At 42.2% G+C, this 22,297-nt stretch overlaps 1 protein-coding gene across 3 annotated transcripts in view; it reads right to left on the bottom strand.

Moving 5' to 3' along the window:
* DPY19L1 (dpy-19 like 1 (C. elegans)) overlaps positions 1–22,297 on the bottom strand; it is a 52,114-nt gene that overhangs the window by 14,543 nt on the left and 15,274 nt on the right. For 2 of the 3 annotated variants that reach the window (XM_015559707.1, XM_015559709.1), the window contains 10 exons: positions 18,864–18,921; positions 15,474–15,565; positions 14,182–14,281; positions 12,634–12,711; positions 12,052–12,138; positions 9,946–10,005; positions 9,340–9,420; positions 5,617–5,718; positions 3,943–4,014; positions 2,084–2,133 (listed from right to left, as the gene is read on the bottom strand). In XM_015559707.1, coding sequence (XP_015415193.1) covers positions 2,084–2,133; positions 3,943–4,014; positions 5,617–5,718; positions 9,340–9,420; positions 9,946–10,005; positions 12,052–12,138; positions 12,634–12,711; positions 14,182–14,281; positions 15,474–15,565; positions 18,864–18,921 — 780 coding nt within the window. The remainder of the gene's footprint in view (positions 1–2,083; positions 2,134–3,942; positions 4,015–5,616; positions 5,719–9,339; positions 9,421–9,945; positions 10,006–12,051; positions 12,139–12,633; positions 12,712–14,181; positions 14,282–15,473; positions 15,566–18,863; positions 18,922–22,297) is intronic. The other variant, XM_015559708.1, reaches the window with a different exon arrangement.

The following is a 22,297-nucleotide window of genomic DNA, read 5'->3' as shown; positions in this document are numbered from 1 at the left end:
CTGTCTTGGGGTACGTGCAACCATTTCTCTCTGGTTGGTAGAAACTCGCAGGTGAGAGAATAAGACTGTGTGTCCAAGTCATAAAAGAAAATACAAACACTTAAACTTCACCTCTATCCCCACCCCAAAACTCCGACAAAAGTGGAAGTCGAATTGAAACTTTACTCCGTCCTCCAGTCCATGCTCTCAGTCATTAGTTTCATCCTTCCAGATCCTTCCTATGCACAAATAAGTGTACACAATCTTCCTGTTTTAAACAAAAGTGGAACCATCCTATATACAGTTTTGTAACTTTGTATTCAATGATGTGTGATGGATGTCCATGAAGACAGCCAGCACCCACCTATGACTGGGTCCTAATTAAGCCAATCCCTTACTTGTGGACACTGGGGTTGTCCCCACGGTTCACCGAACACCCCCACCACGCGCATCTCTGTGCATTATCTCTGCGTTGCTGTGAGCACGGACAGGACACGCGGGCATGGAGAGAGGTGCTAGCTGAAGTACAGCCCCACCCTACGCCTCGCTGTGCCGTCTAACTTCCAGAGGTACAGTATTTAATCACAAACGGTGATGCACGCTGAGAGAATCAGAAAGGGGTGATGGTGAAGAATAACAAGCAAGAGACAGGAAGCTACTCAGGAATGATGGTCAGGGAGGGCTTCCTGAGGGGGTGACATTATGTAAGGATTAAAGGCGTTGGCCATACAAAAGAGCCAGGCTATGGGGCCAGGGGAGGGGCAGGTATGGGCTGGGCAGGACCACTGCCAAACCACAGAGGCAGGGAACCACTTGCCTGTTCAGGGGCAGAAAGGGAAAGGAGAATTCATTCTTCTCTCAATTGCTAGTAATGGGTTTTTATCATTTTTCTTATTTATTGAAATTCTTTATATAAGACTAGAGGCCCTGTGCACGGCATGTGTGCACTGGTAGCGGGGGAGCACTGCTCATCCCGGTCAGTCGAGCGGCACTCCCACTGTGGAAGCACACTGACCACCAGGGGGCAGCTCCTGCATTGAGCGTCTCCCCCCACCCCACCCCCCCCATTAAAGGCGTTGGCCATACAAAAGAGCCAGGCTATGGGGCCAGGGGAGGGGCAGGTATGGGCTGGGCAGGACCACTGCCAAACCGCAGAGGCAGGGAACCACTTGCCTGTTCAGGGGCAGAAAGGGAAAGGAGAATTCATTCTTCTCTCAATTGCTAGTAATGGGTTTTTATCATTTTTCTTATTTATTGAAATTCTTTATATAAGACTAGAGGCCCTGTGCACGGCATGTGTGCACTGGTAGCGGGGGAGCACTGCTCATCCCGGTCAGTCGAGCGGCACTCCCACTGTGGAAGCACACTGACCACCAGGGGGCAGCTCCTGCATTGAGCGTCTCCCCCCCCCGGGTGGTCAGTGCATGTCATAGCGCCTGGTCGACCAGTCGTTCTGCCGTTGGGTAGCTGGGCTTTTATTATATAGGATGGCCCTTAGTCCCTTGTTCTTATATTACAAATACTTCCCCCAACTCGTCTTTTTCTTTGAACAATGCTTATAATATCTTACCAAATCCAAGTATGCATCTGGACAACCTTGTCATCTTTTCTTCTAGCTTACAGGTTTTTATGTCAGACTTAACAAGGCCTCTCTAATTCTAAAATTAGAAATGTAATCTCTTGGTTAATTTTGAAGTTTCATTTTTTTCCCCCTAAATCTTTGTTCCATTCGAAATTTATTTTGCATAGAAAGTGCGGTATGGATCCAGTTTTATATTTCCCTGCTCTTCCCTGGTCCTGAAACCATCGACAGAATCATAGTTTCCCTGCCAAACTAAAGCACAACACTGTGTCCCTCAGGCACAGACCATGTGCAGGTCGGGCAGGCCTGGGCTGGATCGGGCGGGGCCTGGAGTGTGGACAGGGATGTGCTGGGCTCTGCACAGGTAAGAAATAATGAGAAAAACAAAGAGGGGATGACAACCAGGGAAACGACGATTAGCAAATATCGGGTATACAACACGGAACTATGCAGTTAACACACTGTAAGTATCTACTTTATAATAAGTGGAGGAAGTAGCAACATTATTAATAGTATATTTACCTTAGATGTGTCTGTGGTTTAGTTAAGACACCCCACATGTCACTAATGATCTGCAAAAAGATTTTAAACACTTTAGAATAGCTGTTTGGGGAAAAGCAGAATTTTAACTAATGTGTCTTCTGAACTTTCAAACGTTTACTTAAATAAAAGTATGAAGAGAAAACTCGGAAAGTAATAATTATGACGACACAGTCTTGCATCTGTAGAGTTCTTGAGCATATCAATACCCGTCAACCTGGGCGGGCAGATTGCACTGTCCTCATTCTGTAAACGAGCAACCAGCTCACTCGGGTGGATGAAGCGACCTCCCGGAAGGTGGTGGAGCCTTTTGCTGGGCCTTCAAACCGGCCCTCTGGCTCCCAATCCACACGCAGTGGCTTCTACCCCCCAGGCCTCCCCTTCACACAGACACACGTGACTGAGAATTGCATTTTCATACTGAGCAGTCACTGGGCGGCCGTGCGGCCTGAAACTCCGGCACCATGTCCTCTATGCCACTGCTAACTGGGGTTCACCCAGCTCCTGAAGAGCCGCCAGCTGCTGCCTGAATCTACAGCACTTTCCTAATCACTTTGGATCAATTCTGGTCCAAGGTCCTGCCTCCTGGAATTGGCCGTAATTCTAAGGAGCCAAATGAATGTAATCTTATTTCCAAGTGGCAGGCTTTTAAATATGTGAAATACTGATCCTCTTTCCAGTGGAATCTTCCTTCTTCAATCAAACATCCCCACTTCCTTAGCCCAACCTGGCTTCGTCACCTACAGCCACCCACATGGTTCTTTCCCTGCCTCCTGGGTTGCCGACATCTAGTATTTTTTACTTCCTTCTGGGTGCGGACCCACATAAAGTGCACAGAAGGCGAAGGAAGCAGAGGCTGGCAGAAGCAGCACTGGCTGGCCGTGAACTGACTGGATGTGGACTGGGCTGAGGCTCCAAGCGGGGTCCTGCACACGCAGCTGGGGAGGAGGGTGCGCGGTCCCATCCCCACTGCCCCTAGCTTTCCCGTGGACATGAGGTGAGGCTGGGAGCAACCTCTCCCACCTTCTGATTCCACATCTGTCCAAATGGGGACAATAATGTCTGCGTACCCCACGGGGCTGTCAATTATCCAGCTGAAATAACGCACGTGATATGTTTGGGGGAAGTACAGTACATAATGTGATCGACAAGTATAGTGCAGAATATTCTACAAATATGCAACATTGTGTTAAAACAGACACTACTAGCTACAGATCAGAATCTATTACCTATTATTCTATTACAGATTAATCTCAATTCATTCTCTTAAAATGCCTACGGTTACCTCCACCAACTCTTAAAGAAAAAAGAGAGACCATCACACCCGCTCTTTGCTAAAGACTGCAACTTCCCTGCCCTGATCTGTATCTGGGCTTAGAGTTTCAATATCAAAGCCAAGTTGGGAGTCTAACCATTTTATTGAGTTTAATAATATATTGGTAATATTCTATTTTTCCTTTTGATTAATAATAAATCCAATCCAGGAGTTAGTGAACACTGCGCAGATGGCTTACAAAGGCATGTGTTAAAGATTTTAGGGAGCTACTACGTAAGAGTTAAAGCAAGTCAGCAATAATTTACACTGGCGGAAACCATTGTATCTGGGTCAATAAGGTCTCTTTGATCTTGTCTTTCAAATACATGATTATCAAGCCTGAGCCACCCTTTCCCCGGGTCTATTTCCAGCTGGCTGACAGAGGGATGTTTTAAGGGTTGTAAGTGTTCGTCCAAGGCTATTAGTAACTGTTGTGCTGGATTAACACGTAGCCCAGCACACTCACCTCCTGGCAGGAACTGGAAAAGGCTATACAGGGGGAAAGAGCTCCTAGTGGCGGACATACCTTTCTGACGATAGCAGCAAACACCACAAGGACCACTGGAAGCAGCAGTGTCTTTGTGTACCTCAGTGGAGTCTGAAATCACAGGGAGGCTTGGTTAGAAGGAGGTGTTATTTTGAACAGACAAAATTTCATTTCAAATAATGAACTAATGAAGGGAAACATGAGCATGCACCCAGCCAGGGCCCAACCTAACCATGGACTCTCACTATACAAATGAGGATGCGTTTCCATAGAAACAAATTTCCCCGAAGTGTTGAATTGAAAACACTAACAGATCCAGTCCTCACATGTGAAAGTGTAAAATGTGATGAGATGACTGTTCACCCTCTGCACCAACTGCCCTAACTGACAGGGCCGCCTAACGTTCACCTGCAGTCAGCACGACTCCTTCAAACGGCCTGGGCTTTCCCTGTGCTTTTTGGGGGGAACCTTAGCCAGGCCCGGCTGGCGTGGCTCAGTGGGTGAGCATGGACCTATGTATGAACCTGGAGGTCACAGTTCGATTCCAGGTCAGGGCCCAGGCCCAGGTTTCGGGTTTGATCCCCAGTAGGGGGTGTGCAGGAGACAGCCGATCAATGATTCTCTCTCATCATTGATGTTTCTATCTCTCCCTCTCCCTTCCTCTGTCTGAAATCGACAAAAATATATTTTAAGAAATACAACCTTAACCATGGTCCCATTTCTCTCTGTCTCTCTCTCTCACACACACATACACAAACACACACACACTGACCAATATTTACAAAAAGAATAAAACATTTTGGCATTTCCTTAATAACAGATTTTAAAAACTACTGAAAAAACTTCACTAACAAAGCCTGGCACACTGCAATCCTATACACCTTTCAATGATTTGAGGTCACAGTCTTAAGCAATCCTGAACTTGAAATTTCTAAATCGCAATTGATTTGCTTGTCACCAACACTTTCCCTCACAAGACAATTCTATACTATTTAAAAAAAGAAACACGTTTTGTAAATGATAAAATATCATAAATCAGGGCCACCTGGGTGGTATAATGAGACACAAATATATGTATGTTTGTTGAACCAAACCAGCTCACAAAGTACTGCAAATTCTATTTTCTATAAAATACCATTAAGACAGCAAAGTGCTCTGCTGTGCACGTTGTCTCTCTGCAGCAGGCTGCTCATGCCCAGTAGCTATGGTACCAAGAAGGGAGTCATCTGTTCGGGAACATTAGGCGACACTGCAGCTAGTCTCTCACTCCACTGCACCACTCTCTGGTTTCCTTCTAAACATCTGAATGCAGGTTTAACAGAAAACTGATGTGGGATGAGAACTTGGATAAATCGTATTTCAAAGCAACGCGATCATTCACACACACACTGCAAAGCGAGCGCAGTGCAGCGTAGGAGCCTGAGCTCCCTGGGCGAGTGCTTTGCCTGGAAGAGCCGCTGGAAGGAAGGCCTCCGTGTTTACTCCTCAGGCCGCCGCCTGAGTGCAGGGTTCTGCACTGTTAAGTGAGAGAAGACCCAGAGTCCAGGGAGCCGTACCAGTGTCACTGGGACAGCTGCCTCTAAGCTGCCAGGTTTTCCTTTTCCTTCAAACCCAGACGACAGCACAGGGGGCAGAGTATAAATCACAGGAACACCCTTTTCTGAAAAACGAGTGAAACACAACCCAAAGGGAAGACTAGAAACCCTATCTCACCTCCTTCTCCATGAAGTCGAACTCCGCTGCACACGTATACAGTAAAGTATCGAAATCCTTGTAGCTGAAGAATTTTGATGTTAGTAAGTTGCCAATATGAGCCTAGTAAGGAATAAAACGAGGTACCATTAGATTAGGCCATTGATTGTAATAATTCATTTTATTTTTAAAAGTACCTAAAAGTAGTTTTCACTACATGATAGAACTTCCTGTTTCCATACGGTGAGCTTTTGTTAAACAACAAAGCACTATGCCTCCAACTTCCCAGTTTCTTCTTTCACTGACAAGGAAGCTCCAACAGCACTCTGGCTTCCAGTCGATCATCAGCAAACCAAAGCCCTTACCCCGGGTTTTCCCTGCTCAGTGAGCAAAACCTGGTGCCCTATACTGCATACCACTGCCTCTGCTGAGCCCACGGGACGGGGGCCTGGTGACCCACAGACACTCTGTCACCCATCAAAGGACAGCGTGCGACACAGTAAAGGAAAGGACACATCAACTCAGGTTTCTGAAAAGGGACTGGAGACTTTCTGCAAGAAGCAGGAGACGGGCAGGCTGGGAACAGATGCACCTTTCGGACACCTGTGTATCCTTTATGTTACCAAGTGCTCTCGCTCACCTCACCTCATCTCCCCACAAAGCCATGTGAGAAAGGTAGACTATTTTCACTTAGATGAGACATTTGCCAACCTTCCAATTCCTTATTGTCTTAAAAAGGGATAATGAAGAAAAGGGGGGAATGACATCTAAAACAAAGCCTAACTAAGATCCAGGGGGTATCCAGATGACGGGGGTCAGGGTGAGGAGGAACTGAAGGGGGGGGGGGCATGCTCCACAATTTCAAAGCACTTTCTTTTGCTGGAGAAGAAATGTGCCAATGGCTTTAAGAAATCAATAGGGGAACAAATAGCACCTAACACAGCCTAAGAAAACTGTGTCCAATGAAAAGGAGAGAAAATCTAAACAGTAAGAAAAATAGTTGGGAAATCTCAAATAACATGCAAGAAATAGGCCCAAGTGTAATGATAATTGTCTGCCATATAAATGAAGAGCTTACTTCACTAATTAAAGAACAGCTGCTCAAACTGGGTATAAGGAGAAAATAATCCAATATTACATTGTCTCTGCAAGACATACTTAAAACCAAAGTCCGCAGGAAGGCTGAAACTAGAAGAGAACAAGACACACCAGAGACTGAACCAAAGACGCCTAGGTCAGCGACTGTCTCACAAAACTGCATTCAGGCAAGATGACACGGAAGAGGACGGCTAGTCTCCCCCTGACAGAGTGAATAGCAAAGCGGCCATACCGATCATGAACTTATTTACGTTTTACTTCACAGATTCAATCTGGACAAAAGAAAACCACCACCTGGCTGGTGTGGCTCAATGGTTGAGCATCAACCTATGAATCAGGAGGTCACAGTTCGATGCCCGGTCAGGGCATATGCGCCCCAGGTTGCAGGCTGGATCCCCAGTAGGGGGCCTGCAGGAGGCAGCCAATCAATAACACTCTCTCATCATTGAAGTTTCTCTCTCTCTCCCTCTCCCTTCCTCTCTGACATCAATAAAAATATATTTAAAAGAAAACAACCTAAAAACTGTACAGGAAATAGGTAAGCGGACAGCGGACAGTGTTCAATAGAGATGTTAAATATTTACGTCTAAAATAGACAAGGCAGACAAATGTTAATATAAAATCTGAATAATACTACTAATAAGCACACAAACATAAAATACAAACTTCACAAAGAGAGAATATGTGTTATCCTTAAACAAAAGTAAAATGTTTTCAAAAAAGTTCACATGCTATGCTGCAATAAATTTCAGTCATATAGCACTAATTGTATGTTTTTAATCACAAATACAATAAAATCGGAAAATGATAACTATAAAGGGCTTTAAAAATCCTTTTGGCTAGAAATTAAATAACATAAAACTTAACCTCAAGGTTAAAAAGAGAATCACAAAATAGTGCATTGTAAGAGACACACAAAAAGTCCTGCTTGTATGGAAATTTATAGCTTTAATGTATTTATTGGAAAATAAGAGAGGCTGAAAACAAAGGAGCCACACACTTTCCCGCAAGCATCAGAAAAGGCTACAGAACAAGCCCACAGCGGCGAGGAGAATGACAGAATTGGTGACAAAGGGAAACACAATAAAGCAAAACAGGTGGTGCTTGAAAATATGAATACATAACATCAATCCAAATCCAAATAGGAATTTAAATAAAACAGAAAAGCCCATTTCACATATATGCAAACTTCAGCCTGAATCAACACCTAACTCGCCTGTCATTCCACAAACCTAGGACTTGGGCTCTCTCATTTTTCTCCCTGCTCACTGTCCACATCCTGGTGACTCAATCTTCTGTTCCCGCCTCCCAGCTGGCTGCTAGGAGCCTCCCTGACCCGCTGTGCCTCAGTGCTGGGGCAGCCACACTGTCTCCTGCAGTGGGCACTACTCCTGCAGCCACACTGTGTCTCCCTGCAGCGGGCACTACTCCTGCAGCCACACTGTGTCGTAGCCGCGTGGACTTGCTCCTCTCCCCCACCATTCCATGTCTTATCAGTTTTGTGTCTCTAGAGTGCACTCTCCTGCCAGCCACACAGCAGGTACACACTGAATGCGTGAACACATTTAGACTACAGTGTTATACTTTTAGAAATCTTTCCAGAGGTTCTAGACCACCCATTAGTAGCCTAATTGTTTTCAACCTTTTTCAGCAGAAACTTCCCTTGTTCATAGGAACCTGTATCCATGTGCAACGTATAGGAGATGAAAGCCAAACTGCCCGGTGAAAGGGGGCGGGCAAGGGGACCGAAAAGTAATGGGCCCCAGGGAGGCGTCCACAGAGGTCTCAGGACTTCAGACCCCAGTTCCTGAACCATGGCGTCAATACGCTAGCGCGGGACCAAGGACAGCCCATTGCTAGTAAAATAAATTACAGAAAACATGTTTACTTTTACTCTTTCCATGTTGGTTCTTGTGTTTATTCTTTTTAAATTTAATTAACATGCTAACTAAATAGCACAGTAAAACAGCCAAAGCAAAATTATGCTACAAAGGGTCCTTAATTCATGTTATAAAGCAAAATTCTCCTTTTATTTTCCCTCCCACCCAAAAACCCAGACCAAAACAGAACAACAAAACTCACTTAATAAAACTAACTTGGGATCAATTACATATAAAGGCTCATAAATAAACTTTTCACAAGAACTGACCAGAAAACCGAGGGGAAGAAAGAAAAGACTATATAATATGACCAAGAGGTGAAGAGAGCACCTTTATTGTGACAAGAGGGGGTGACAGAGAGGCAGTGAGAGACCAGGACTCTCAGCCCTCAGAACATGAGCTGAGGTCTCTGAGCTTGCTCACCTTTACACTGTATCATCTGGGCGGGAGATGGGAGGAGGGGGTTAGTAGAGGGGGAGATGGGGGCATCTGCAATATTCTCAACAATAAAGATAAATTTAAAAAATTATCATCTTTGTGATGTGGAAAGACCAATATAACAATTCTATCGAGAAATTAATTGTAAAGAATACAGACTACACATAGTCATATTTACCTTCTACTATAATAAATAGATAAAATAAAGATGAATAGACTTCATCTTGGAATCTGGTTCCAATAGTGGTATTTTAATAACCCAAATAATTTGTTTTTAGCCTGTTTGATTCTTTTCAAGTGTTTCAAGTTTAAGCGAAAATGCACTTACATCATCTGCAATGCCAAAGATTTTAGATGTCAAATACTTGAGTATGACAGTTCCAAATAACCAAAAACATCCTTGGATGACCTTCAAAAGAAAAGCACAACAAAACAAAAACTAGCTGATGCTTTGCACAGCCATTTCAGAGACAGCCCAGGAAGAAAAAGCGCTTTTATCACATGCTAAAGAAATACCTGCATCCAAGAGAAAGTGTTTAAAAAAATGCACATTAAATTAATGTTCCTCTAAAATCCAGGAGCTATCACTAAAAATATAGACATATAACTTATTATAAAAAGTAACATACTATCCTGAAGAGTTACACAGCAATTGTAGTTAAAGTCCCCTCTACTAACAGTTTCTTACACATGCACCACGCCTTAGGAAAAAACATGGACAATACATAAAACTGAAATTCTTTAACTACCTATCAAATATTAACCTTAAATTGGGTCATGAGAGGGCAATTTGGACCTGAAATTGAGCCCTAATGTGTAATAAAACTGTTAGATTGCCTGGATTGCATAGATCATTTCGTTAAAAGTAAAACATAAAACCTATGGCATATTTTAGAGAGGGAAAATATATGTATTGAAATAGATTGATTCTTACCCATAAACTAAGTTCAGATACATTTATTTTGAGAAAATGTGGTTTCATTGCCAGCACACCCTACATGGAGAAAATAAGATAGCATACAGTTAATACTTATAAATCCAAGTGCCAGAAAATACTTCTAAATAATAAGACTCGCAAGACTCTAAAATCCAGCACACTGTCAATGTTCCACATAACATCACCACGAGCTCACTAACTTCAAGAACTAGCCCATTTTAACCAAAGTAGGTTAGGTCAGTTGGCGACTTTGTAAAGAATCACCATGTATTAATTTTTATGAGTGATTTTATATCTCTGACTCACCTAAGAATCAAGAAGTATAAAAGAAATTCAGAATTTCAGACAGATGCCTTACAGTCATAATAAATAGGTAAAATATTAAGTTAAATATTATTAACTCTTAGGATAAACACGTCCAAGTACATGATAGACTCCAAAAATATAATACCCTATCGTGATCCAAATCTACTTCAAACTTGGCAAAAACATGGTTAGAGATCAAAACATAAACACATGAACCCAAATTAAATGTTTTCAGAAGCTTCAGAATATCTGCAAACACAAAATGTGTTAAGATTCACGTTTCAAAGTGATAACTATAAATAAAAATAGGCAAATGTTTGTTTATGGTTAAATATGCAAAAACATGCTATATTCTGTAACTGTTAGCAATATGTGTTTTTATACAACAAAAATGTGAAACATCTATACATAAATACGCATCATTCATACCTACGACGCCCCTCAATGTCGAGCACCCAGTCGGGGACCCAACACACTGCAGTGCTCAACTGGACGAAGAGAAGTTCCCTGCACATGTGCTTAGGTGAGATGTGGCCGGCATGCATCTTCCGTTCAACTGCTTCCCCGGGCACAAGTGCCAAGAGTCATGTACTTTAGCCTGAGTGACAGCAGGACTTGCCCATGCACACAGGCAGAATGGAGAACTGAGCACGTTCTCACACTTCCCAATTACAAACACATTCACTACCTATAAGAACTATCATTAATCTCAGCACAACAACTCAGTTAATGAGGTTTTTTGTCCTTGTTGGAAACACAACATCACCTCATGCTAACTGCTACTCTCTGTGACTATGTATACTCAGGTCACACAACCTGAAAGGGTGTTGGTCCAGACTGGAGAGAAGCAGACCTTGGGAAATAAGATCTTAAATAAATGTTACTTGTAAAATGGGACAAAGAAATAGGAGGTTTCAATTCGCTAATGGGTCCTAGAAATCAAGAAAGCCAAAATGCCCTGCACCTTAAATGATTACTCCAGAAGTAGAACACGTTTCATTTAAGACAGGACAGTATGTGCTGGTCTTCCAGAAACCTACCTAGATTAAACAGAGGAACAATTTCTTCCTTCTTAGGGTTACAGCACTCTGCATGGGGGACACCCATTGGTAAAGAAAGGCACAACCACCTCTGAAGTCCTCGCATTCAGGAAAATTTATATTTAGGAAGCCATCTGACCGAAGTGGCAGGGGAGGAGGTGCCTTTCCCTGTCTGCTCCAATTCTACTTCAAACTTGGCAAAAATACGGTTAGAGATCAAAACACAAACACATGGTAGGGACCATGGTGTCCTGATCACCTAACCCTGTGGTGATCTAGCAACTCTAACTGAATTACCACTGATTTGAACTACCTGACTATTTCATGCAAACAAACACGGGGAAAACCCTAACACCCAAGGCGTGGAGCCTCTGATCCCGTGGAACAAGGAGGAGAGACTGCTGGGAGAAGCCCAGGCAGGAAAGGGGGTCAGAGAGGGAAGCAGGGATCGGATAAAAACCAAAAAGGGGAGAGGACGACAGGATAAAGAAGAAATTCACCCTGCGACCAACGCTCCGGTGACAGAAGAGATGAGGAAAGAGAAAGGGCACATAAGACAATGGGCAAGTGCCATGCTTTCCAACAGCAACCTCTGCTGTGCTTCTCTCCTGTCCTGAAAGGGAATACGTGGGTGTTCTAAGCCACAGGTGCTTCCCTGATGCTTCTCACAGAAAATCCCTCACAAATCCCAAGCCGGTGATAAAGAAATGGGTAAACCATGAATTTCAAAACAGCCATGTACTTAAAGAACACTTACCCAAATAATCACCAAAGAGGAAGCATAATAAGAAGTTAATAACATTGAGTTTCCAAACATCAAAACAAAACAAAGTGCAAGAGAAATCTGGAAAAATCCAAGAAAAATATAATTAATGCACATAAAACAAAATAAAGTTTTATTATTAGCCTGGAAATTGCACATGCCCATGATAGACAAAATTCAAACTGCTCAAAAGGGAACACAGCCCAGGCCCTATGCCATCCTTCGAAAACGGGAAGGTCACCAGACAGGCAGAGCTCAGCAAATGCACACTCCTCGTCATTTCAACAGAAGGCCCCGGGATAATGAGCATCTGTGTTTCTCTTTCATGAATTATCCCTTTTACAGATAACATGCAAGTCAGGAACAGCCTCAAATCAGAAAATATGACCTAACTTAAAACTGCTGGGTGGCCTATTTAAAACAGGCCTATTAATTATGTCACTGTTTCTGAAGGACACTTGTTTTAGTTATGGAATCATGGAACGACCAGTTTTAAAATAAACAAATCAAATAATAATTAGGAGTTTGTTTTGAGGTCAAACTCAAGGGGAAAAAAACAAATTTAAAAACCATTACCATATGTATATAAATGATCTTCCGTAATTTGCATATATCAATGTATCCCACAACATATACTGTGAATAATGATGCAATCTGAAATTGAATAAAAATTAAGTTAAAAATAAAAATTATATATACAATGAATAGCTGTAAGAATAAAAAAGGATCATTTTTATTGTCGTTTCAAATTGATTTTTATTTATTTTGAAAGCAAGCTCTTTACTTTCCCTCTTACCTATCAATGTATTATTGAATATGGTGAATATATTAATATAGCAAACATTGGTTGATTTTTCTTTTCCATACACAGCTTTCTCAATTAACCATTTAAATTATCTACTCTGTGGGTTAACCAAAATAATACTCTGATGTCAGAGTTACTCTATTGTCAACAGGTAAAATTACAAAGTGCCTTGCCCAATCAAAAAAATATTAAAATTTAATTAAAACACTATGATTAGTACATAATTAAAGAATTTACATTAAACTCAAAAAATAATTATGTAATGCATGTGTGTATAACACATTAACTTCTTGTTAGTCATGCTTTACAAGTATCTCTATAAATGTTCTCTTTCATAAATATTCAAGTGTTAGTTATCAAATTTATCAAATTTCAAAGAAGAAGTACTTTCACTACAAAGTTATTTTAACTTTCTTTATAGTTTTGAGGAAAACTGTATGTAGTTACCAAGAACTCTGAGATACCAGGGTATTTCGAGGAACTGATTGAGTGGGGAAAGTGCACCTCCAGGAAAGTACAGATATTATTCAAATGATGCCTCTCCACCCTCCTTTGTGGAGAATGGAATTCCATGCTCCTCCCACTAGGCAAACAGGGTAAAAGACTGCAAACAGCCAAATACTTAAACACATGACGTAAGTTCCATTCATCAAGTGGTTTATCTCCATAGAATCTACAATAAATTGCCTATTAGCAAGAAAACCAAGGTTCCCTTCACCAGGTTTGTCCCCTGGAACACTGTGCTGTCTGAGTGACTCACATGACCCAGTGACAGTGGAGAAGAGGGGGTGGGTGGGTGGGGGACCCGCTCTACAAGCAAACCTGACCTTGTTCTATAGACCCCTGTTTGAAGGGGAAGGGAGGCGAGGGCATGGAAAGACAGATGATACACAGATCACAGGTCGAAGGGGAGTTCCATAAAGTACAAACTGTTCAGCTACCCATCCTATGTTATCCTATGTGTATCTACTCCAGGTGTAAGAATGCACAGCTATTCATAAAGAAATGCATTCACCTAAGAGAAATACCTAAAGTTAGAGCCCCTGTCCTCTTTTAAACACTAACAAATAATAAATAACACTGATAGGCATTCCTACAAATGTGAGTTCAATCAATGCATTCCACTAGTAGATAAATAATTAACACCCATTATCATTAAATGTTACGTATTCCCCTACTCTAAACTTGGTTTAAAAGGATTAACAAAAAACATCCTAGACTTAGACTCATATAACGTCTCAGTTCTACAATTGTATACAAACGAGTGCGCATGATTAAACGCACCCCACTTAGGCCAGTTTAGAGAACTGAGCACTTACCTGAGTCAGAAGTACGAACTGCGCGAACTGCCACGGGAGCATGAAGAACACATTGGAGATGCACAGAGCAATCAAGCTTCCTCGATAGAGTTTCGTGGCCCTTGAGAGGATGAATAAGGATCAGTGAGTTTAACAAGCATTCAAGCGTGGCTCCCAAATGCTGCAAATTAGAATCTCTAAACACGATCTGGTTCTAGCATAAAGTGGGCAAAGTGAGCCCACGGGTTAGAAATTATGCCTCCTGACACTCAATCACAACCACCTTCTTTGAGAAGTAAATACCCATTATTACTATAAAAACAAAGCCGCCGGAGCAGGAGGCAGCGGGGTCGGCATAACCACGGAAATGTTTCTAACTATGTCTGGCAAATTCCTAATCAAACACGTGCAGTGCGCTCAGGAGACCGGTTCGGAGACCGAGGCCGAGGGGCCTGACAGCGCAGGAGCAGCACACTCAGTGCTCGGAGTCCGCAGGCGAGTCCCGCAGGGACTCAGGCTGAGCAGCGGGCGGTGGGGACGGGGAGACACGGGGGAGGACGTGGGAGAAGAGCAGGCCCTGCTCAGGTAGGACACAGACAAGAGAGGACCCAAAGGCGGGGTCGCTCAGAAGCCACCTGTCCACGCCTCATGTCGGTCCTACTTGTAATTTGGGACTTTCCGGAGCGTGAGGTGTTTTTATCTTGTATGTCAGTTTTAAGAACTTCTTTCCTCCTGAAACACTGAGCCCATGCAAAGCTCCCACACACCTAACATCCTCCCAAAGTGAAGTGTCCATGTTAGCATCCTCGGGCCACAGGTGTGCCCCTGACAGAGTGAGGAACCCTTAGGACAGGAGGTGCCCTGCCCATCTTTCTTATGCCCCAAGCACCCCTTCCCCAGCCCCCCCTCTGTGCTCTGCTGTCCAACTCTTTCTTTCCAGCCTGCCCCCAAACAAGCACTAACGGATCCAGGTGACCACTCCTGAGTTACCAAATTGACTTTTTAGGTAAGAACCAGCAATAATGGAATAGAGGGAAAAGATGTGATTGCGTCCTACATAACAAGGGTTCCAACCATGAAACTGGTTTGCGTTTCTGTGTTCACTCATGTCTGGGTGTAGCAGGTCACAAGGTGACATGCGGTTCTTCTGTCTTGTAGAGAATGGTCAGAAGATGAAAGCATTTTCCCGCGACCTTTGAACTCCACCTAGCATAGGCATCCTCTTAGTTATGTTATTATGTTGTTGTTTTTATTATGAAAGATTAGAAATTCTAGCTGCAGTTACTCAATGCAGAAGAAACAAAGTCAGTTACCTGAGAATGTGAGTCACGAGCAACATCTGCAGCACGAGGAACGGGTAGGAGAAGCTCTCGCGGAGCGGCGGCGTCCACATCACGCGTGTGCACTAGAGAGAATTCACAGCGTGAGGCGCGCTGGCTGCACTCGCGGAGACAGCGCGGGTGAGCGCTGCTGTTTCTATGCACAGAGAGGTCTGTTCACCCGTCATTTAAACAGTGTGTTGTCAGACATGCTACCAAGTTTCCACCAGCGGCAAAACTGGGAAGTGGGAAATGTTAGCGAGCAGGAGACACACAGCACAGATCCCGTGAAACATTAACATCGTCAAGTGTCAACAACAAAGAGCTGAACCCTTCACCTCTCAGCGCTTCCATTTAATGTGCATCGGATGTTATCATTTACTGCTTATCTGCCATACAAGAATAGTCTAAGGGCTATGAGACTATTTTCAAAGTGTTCTGAGAATTTCTTTCCAAATCTTATATAAATAACATAACTATGTCAGTAAGTAATCAGAAATAGATACATTTACATTAATATTTTCATCTCATTTCAGTTAAAAATATTTAAGAAACTAATGCAGGTCAGAAAAATGTTACAGGTAACGAAAAAGGTAATTAGATATGCCTCTAAAGCAATCCCTTTATATACTTTGAATTACTTTGGTTTAAAAGATTTTCCTTTTCATGTGTGCATATCTTTACATCTGTGAACATGGTTTATATAAAACAACATCCGTCATGATTGAGAGTAAGTTTTTAAATCTCATCACGAAAAAAACAAAACAAACCTATTTCACATGTAATAAATGCCTAACAGTCAAAATTGGGCAGAAATATTTACTTTTTTTATATACTGATCTCAATGCTGTTCAGTCGCATCATGCTAAGGGTCAAGCAGGCCGCATAAGCGTATCGCACATGAGGAAGCATCTAATGCAGGTGGGAGCTTGCATCTTAGCAATAGCTCTCAACAGGGACAGGCTCAACACTGGAAAAACCTAGAAGTCATCTGCATAATTTTATTATGAAATGTATAACTTCAATATTATCGATCATTACTCTCAGCAATGATCCTTTATTGAGTTTTCATGTTTTGGATTTAAATTTGTTTTAAATAATTGGGTTAATCCTTTCACATTATACATTTTATAGTTCTTTTCTGCAGGCAAAAATTTTCCCTTGCAAAAACCATCTGAGAGAAAGATTATTTTTAAAAGTATGTCATATACTATCTTAGACTCAAGTTCACAACAAACTAAATAATGGAAACAGAACTTAAAAGCCAGTAACAATTCACAACTATTTTCTGGCACATAAACCACTCGCTTCCATGATTAAAATAGCTCTGCTAAAAAAGGAGGGTACCGATTCGCAAGCCCCCAGCAATCCCAGGGGGCAGAGCACGTGACCCTGTGGGAAGTTCACTAACTGCAGGGACAGGCAGGCTGGAGTTGACACGCCTCCCCGTACAGCAATCCTGTACTTTAGGCAACGTATTCAGAAGTCAGGGGAAAAAAGGGTCTGAGAAATCTCACAACCTGAAAAATAAAATTATAATAAAATAGTCCTGTTTCTTGAGTTCTCACCATTATTTTACCCAAAACTTCAATGTACGCTCTCAATTTTAATATATGTCATTACTCAAAATGGTCCTTTTCTACTCTAAGCTACACTTACTGGTGTGAGTACAATGATTTCCTTGACCATTTTAGTAAAACCACAATTCTAATCACATCGAGTCACTTTTTCCTAAGTAGAAAGTGATAGCTAGGCATAGCTAAATAAATATAGCAAGTAGCTGAAAAATGAAAAATCTATCCACCTGAAAGATGAACTGAACAGTCTGGATTGCATCGTTCAAAACCAGAAAGACCTCGTAAGGAATGATGCTCATGGTCCGTGAGTATCAAAATCAGATGAAGAACAGAAGGTCCGTAATTAACCCCTAACACTGAGGTGACCAGCAGGCCCTGCAGCCTGACAGGCAGCACTCTTCAAAACTTGGTTTCACATGTTCCCATTGTATTGACTCTCTTGGGTGACACTGTTAATAAAATTGTGTGGGTTTCCGTGATCCCTGCCTGCAGCATCTACGTGAACTCTCCGTGCTCCCGTGGTGGGCAGTCGCTTCCTGTTTCCTGGTCATTCGCACAGAAGCTGTGCTGTATGTCCCATGGCCCATCCTATGACACTGAGCAGCATCCACCGTCAAAAAGAACCAAACAATTCCTGGTTTTTGCTCAAAATGCAGACCAAACCAATTAATGGGAGTTTGTATTGTAATCATCAGTCAAATGCTCTTCCCCATAAGATCACTCCAGCTTTAAATCTCTGTGATTCTAAATACTAACCATGCGTTAATTCAATATCCATTAGTAACCCACTCAATATTTTACAAGTTTAACCTTGACTGCACTGTGAAGCTCAGAGCGACTCCTGGTTGAGCTTTCGAACATGCATTTTCAAAGACGGCAGCCACTAGTGTATAAACTCAAAAAGCAAGCTGACCTCTCTCTTTCCTTCACACAAAACTTACTTAACGTGAAAGGAAACTGGTCAGAGGTACATTACTAGGAATTCAGTTACACTCTGAGTTAGTGAAAGGATTTCACTGGTACCCTGAATTTACGTTACACTTTAATCTAAACTAAGTTACTAATAATAATATAGACTAACGATTATAGAGCAGCTACCCATGTGTCAAAGATGGTCGTAGGCACTGTACACATATGAATTCATTTAATGCCCCCGATAATCCCATGAATGGGGAACACCATTACACCCAGGTACAAAGAGGAAACGCAGGCAAGTGAGAGGAAATGACTTGTCCAGGCCACAGCCACAAATGGCAGAGCCAGGATCCGAACACCAGTGGGCAGGATCCAGAGTCCACGCTTTCTACAAAGCTGTCTCCTAAGAAAGCCCTTGGGCATGTGAAAATTTATAACTAAAATAAAATACAAAGGGTACTTAAAATCTATCAAAGCTTATTATAAATACATTAAAACGGAAGTGTATGATATAGCTCCTATAAGTTATCCCCACGGCTGGCTATGTCGGTAACAGCTGTACCGTGAGCTTTCAGTTTGAAGTTATATAAAGCATCGATAGAAACCCATTGATTTCTTCACCACTAAGAGATGTACCACATAAAAGCTGCCATGATGATGAAAAGCTAACTTACAATAAATGCTAGTGTTTAAAATTTGAATCAAAATAAGGTCGAACATTTAAAGAATGCTATTGTAAATTGTAAAGACATTAAATTTTAAAAAGAAACGTGCATTTCAATCTGTAAAATTTCCTAAAATTTTAAAAATATTTGACTATCACAGAATAACCTTTGTATTTCTGGAAGTAAAGTGCCCCAAGGATTCTGAAAACGATCCCGGGACTGCCTACCTCTCCGTGATTGAAGAAGAAGCACAGCACGGTGACCAGGCCTCCCAAGCGGCTGCCGCTGCAAGAGGAGAGAACGCTCAGGTCAGAACCCAGGCCAGGCCCACCACCCTGCAATCACATGTGTGCGTCCATCCTTCCAGACCTTCTCTGACCCATCACCAACAGAGTTTAACGTGACCATACTATTAACATGCCTCTGGAATTGGCTCCTTTCCTAATTAATTTATCATGAAGATTATTCCTAATCAATACATGTAACCCAAGGCACTCTTCTGAACAGATGTCAACTATCACACAGTATAAATGAACTGCAATTTGTCCCGTCCTTTTGTTACTGGACAGATAGATATTTTTCAATTCCTTGCTGAAATAATTTTTAAAAGTTCAAATAAACACCCTTATTTGTAAATGCTGGTGCTTTCATTCTATAGCAGTGGTTCTCAACCATGGCTGCACATTAGAATCACTTGGAATCTTTTTAAATTCCTGATTTCTGGGCCTCATCCTCCGGAAATTCTGTTTCTTTGTTACTGATGTTGTGGCCCCACCCCATAACAAAGAAACAGAATTTCTGGAGGATGAGGCCCAGAAATCAGGATTTTAAAAAGATTTCTGGGTGATTCTAATGTGCAGCCAAGGTTGAGAACCACTGTTCTATAGGATAGACCTGTGAGCCAGCCAAGTCAAAGAATGTGAACTTTCCAGAAAACACCATACCATCCACACCTCCTTCTCTGTAACACAGACTGATGGGCCCGGGCCTGCCCCATTTTGCCATCACACGGGTGGGAACGCTCCCTCGCTGGTGCTGTGAGCAGTGCTTCCTGCCTATCACACAGCGCTTCATCGCAGTGGGGCTGGTTTTTGTTTGGTTTTGCTTGACAAGGTGCATTTTCTCTTCTGTGAGTTGCCTGTTCACATTCTTGTCCTTTTTCCTATTGGATGGTCTGCTTCCCTCGTTAAAGATTAGGGAAATCATTTTCTTTTATTATCATTTGTGTGACAGTCTCTTGGTATAATTTATGGTGTGTTCTACCAGAAATCTGAATTTTATGTAGTTCATTTTGTGTAGTGAGATATCAATGTTTTCCTATAATTCTTCTGCATTTCCTGTCTTCCCCACCTCGAAACCCTTTAGTGTTCCACCATAATGCAGGTTACGGGGCAGCACCTCTCATGAGTGCAGACAGCTCTGCTCCGCTCACCAGGCAGGCGGGTTTCTTGGTGCACTTTTCTCCCTGCCTATCTACAAGAAATGCTGCGTTACCACCACCATGACACAACGTGACTCCCAATCATTCCACAACAGTGCCCAGCACCTCCTCTCTCCCCTCCGTCCTTAGAGAATACCACAGGGGTCCTTCTAATTTGCTACATAGAAAAGATGTACTAACCAGAACACTTAAAACTGATTTTCCCCTATTACAGTTGATCAGTTGATATTTCAGCATTCCCTAGTGGTTAAAAAAGTTTCTTTTGCAATATGACCACCAACTGTCAGAAAATGCAAAGGCTGCTGTGGTGCAAATTGTAAAGCTCTCTAAGCTTGCTAAGCACCTACCACTTCTCACACATCGCACTCACCTTCTGAGCCTCGAGTTCATTAGATAGAAAATGAGGGGGTAAGAATGTAGATGCTTCAGTTCTGACGCTTAATAACTTGATAATTTTCTTTTTTCCTGCACATTTCGGTGACATGGATTCAAAGCAATCCATCTGCACCTGACTAGCTACGTGACCTCGGAGAGTTACTGAATGTCCTTGTGCCTCAGTTTCCTCATCTATAAAATGGTTAAGCGACCTCACAGACTAACCCTAAGGATGAATGAGTTGATGACAGTGAAGAGCTTCGGCTAGAGCTGGGTACACAAGTGCTATACGTGCATTTCCTCAGTAAACACCTAGCTCTAAGGAAAGCGTGGAATCTACAGAGGGAAAGCTTCAGGTGAGTCCATTGAAAAAATATTTCCGGAACTAGTGAATGCCAATGAAGTTTATGTGGTAGATATATATTCTTATTGTGCCTTTGATATATGGCAACCCTGAGCTCAGTTTATTTATTCACTTCATTCAATTAAAAAATGTGTCTGAGGGCAGGCATTCTTCTAGTGTCTTGCAAACATCACCTTATTCTATTCTCACATAGAAGACAGTGTCTCCTAACTCTCTAGGTCTCCTTCCTACCCAATCCCTTCTGAAACATTCTTCTATATATAACTTCCACTTCACTTAAGCTGATAAAACACTTCACCCCTACAGTACAGCCCTGAAAGACCTTTGTTGCTATAGATATAGATATATATATATTATAATGTAAAGGCAAACCAAAGAACTGGCAGTAATCTTGCTTCCCACGTCATTTACTCAAATTACATAAAAACTCATTGTTAACAGGTTCCACTCAACTCAGGGCTTCCATACAGCGCGTCTGCCCTCCGGCCTTAATCACAACAGCCTAGGACAATGGACAGCTAAGGACACTGCAGTGGGTACTGTACCTTCAGCCTTTGAAGCAACGGTTATAACAGGCACTTAAGGAAATTATACTGAATGATGACTTTAATAAATGCACAGAAATCCTTCTTGCAATGAAAAAAGAGCATGGCTATAGATTAGCGACTCAGCAATAATGTCATTTCCATATTTTAACTTCTCTTACTTAAAATCTACTCTCCCAAATGTAATAAACCCGTCCGTAAGACAGATGGGCAGTGCTCGGCAAGAGGACCGAACGCCCAGCCTCCCTCCTGCTCCAGGACACACGGCACGCTGGCCGTGCTCCCCGCGAGTCAGCCTGCTCCCCTGGTCAACTTAACTCTGGGTTGTCTCGTTTCAAAAACAAAATTTTTCACACATTTAAATCATGTATTTTCATTTCAGTCTCCCCCAATTAAATAATTAAAAAGACGTTCTTAGACTTAAGTCAGAAATCTTAGCATCAAAATATCTTCAATCTATATGCAAATATATTCTCAACTGATCTACCTGCTACCGCATTTGATAAATATTTTTGAGTAGCTGCTGTATCCTCAAACACTGAGCTAAGAGCTCAACAGAGGCACTAACATGAAAAGCCACACTTGCAAAGTAAAGCAGACAATGGGAGAACAGCGGATTCAAACCCATGAACTCAAACTGAAAAGCACACGTATACTATGCTCATACTTCTGTCATACGAAGAATCAGCAAGCAGGAAAAAAGAATGTTCTACGGATACTCTCATAGTAAAATAGTTCAACAAGTAAACAGCGTGGAGACTTGTCAAAAAAGAGAGCGATAAATAGAAAAACCCTTAGAAAATGCTCAATCTTTCAGTTTTAGGAATGCTCCTCAATTTTTTTTAAAATATATTTTAATGATTTTTTACAGAGAAGAAGGGAGAGGGATAGAGAGTTAGAAACATCGATGAGAGAGAAACATCGATCAGCTGCCTC

This window comes from Myotis davidii, unplaced genomic scaffold (assembly GCF_000327345.1).
Source record: "Myotis davidii unplaced genomic scaffold, ASM32734v1 scaffold573, whole genome shotgun sequence".
Lineage (NCBI taxonomy): Eukaryota > Metazoa > Chordata > Mammalia > Chiroptera > Vespertilionidae > Myotis > Myotis davidii.
The sequence above is the reverse complement of the archived record's forward strand: the minus strand, read 5'-3'. Positions and strand labels throughout refer to the sequence as shown.